Raw genomic sequence first — 1,502 nt, 5'->3', positions numbered from 1 at the left:
CCTCCTTCCCCTACACTGGGCCAGCATAAGGACCCAGGCTGGACAAGCCAGAGGGGACAGAAAAGGAATGGGAAGAACAACAGGAGGGAAATGCAGAGAGCAGGGGCTGGAAAAGGAGAAGAGCTTGAGATGCCCTTCACACAAGTGTTTTCTAGGACAGGCAGGGAGTGCCAGGCCATTCCCTACAGGCACTGGCACCCTGATGCTGCATCCCCAGCAGCACATGGAGCTGGCCGCAATCACGCACGTGGGAGCCGAGGCCGCGCCGTGCCCACCAGCCCTCCCTCCGCGTGGGCTTCGCAGCCCAGAGCCGTCTCCGCTCAGAGCGGGAGGCCCGAGCACTCCCCGCCGCGTTCATTCAGAGCTGACTCAGTAGAGAAATGTCACTGCTGAGTCACCGACGTGCCGTAGGTGTTCCTGGGACCCGGCTCTGCTCCATTCCTGCCATCTGGCAGGTGGCAACGCAGAAGGTGATATTCACACCCACACCTCCCAGCGCCGAGGGGGCGGAGGGGCGGAAAACACAGGGGAATAAAAAAAATAAAATAAGATGGAGAACAAGCTGCACACGGTGATTTCTGCCCACGCTGCAGCTCCCTGGGCGCATGGCTCTGCACAGCTCTGCAAGGGAGACCGCGAGGCGGAGAAGCACCGGGCACCTGAGCAACTCCTTCCTCCCAGCCGCGGATCACCTCCTGCTTCCCCATCACGAACTTGAACGGCTTGTTCCTGTCGCGGGAGGAATCAAACTTCTTCCCATCCTCCAGCATACCTGGGGAGAGAGGGAGGAAGACGATGGTGACACAGGGACAGAGCCACGCACGCCTGCATGAAACAGGCTGTGACCTGGCAGCCTGAGCGGGTGACAGTCACCCCTGGGTGTGCTCACATGGCCCTGAGTCAAAGATGTTTCTCAGCTCAGCCTCCTTTCCCCTGGGGAAACATCTGCACTGGGCAGCCCGGGGCAGGGGGGAAACCCCACCAGTACCCTGCCGGGGCAGCATCCAGCCTGGCAGGAGCACCTCTGGGGCAGGGCAGGATTGCTCCTGGCTGCTTTGACCCAGAGAGAAGTGCTCCTCTAGGCTCGGACTGAGGACAGACAAGGGGAGCAGACAGAGGGGTGGGAAAAAAACCTACCCCACTTCCCAGCACTGCTGCCAGCCATTTTGCAAGCAGCAGGAACAGGCCTGGCGCTTCCCATCCCAGCAGCAAACACACCTCCCGCTCCTTGCCACAGCCAGGTTTCCATTCTCAGGCACCCAAAACACAAGTCAGGGCTCCAGTACCCCATCTCAGCTGCTGCTGGCCTCCAGCCCTCCCTGTGCCCAGCCACAGCCCGCTGATCTTCAGGCAAATCACTCCTGTACCCAGGAACGACAACGGGGAGAGGCAGCACCAAGCACAGGATGCACATGCCCAGGACAGCCCTTGTTCCCCCAGCACACACCGCGTGGTGAGGGCTGAGCAAGGCTGATATCCCCAGGGCTAAATATAACTCCCCA

General features: G+C 60.7%; 1 protein-coding gene across 1 annotated transcript in view; it reads right to left on the bottom strand.

The window, feature by feature from the left end:
* FKBP1A (FK506 binding protein 1A, 12kDa) overlaps positions 1–782 on the bottom strand; it is a 3,094-nt gene extending 2,312 nt beyond the window's left edge. The window contains exon 1 of the mRNA XM_010287394.1: positions 660–782. Within this exon, the coding sequence (XP_010285696.1) occupies positions 660–770 (111 nt within the window). The 5' untranslated portion in view covers positions 771–782. The remainder of the gene's footprint in view (positions 1–659) is intronic.
* Between the last annotated feature and the right edge of the window lie 720 nt (positions 783–1,502).

This window comes from Phaethon lepturus, unplaced genomic scaffold, assembly GCF_000687285.1.
Source record: "Phaethon lepturus isolate BGI_N335 unplaced genomic scaffold, ASM68728v1 scaffold27725, whole genome shotgun sequence".
In the NCBI taxonomy this organism is placed as follows: domain Eukaryota; kingdom Metazoa; phylum Chordata; class Aves; order Phaethontiformes; family Phaethontidae; genus Phaethon; species Phaethon lepturus.
Note: the sequence above shows the minus strand (reverse complement) of the source record. Positions and strands in the feature narration are given on the sequence as shown.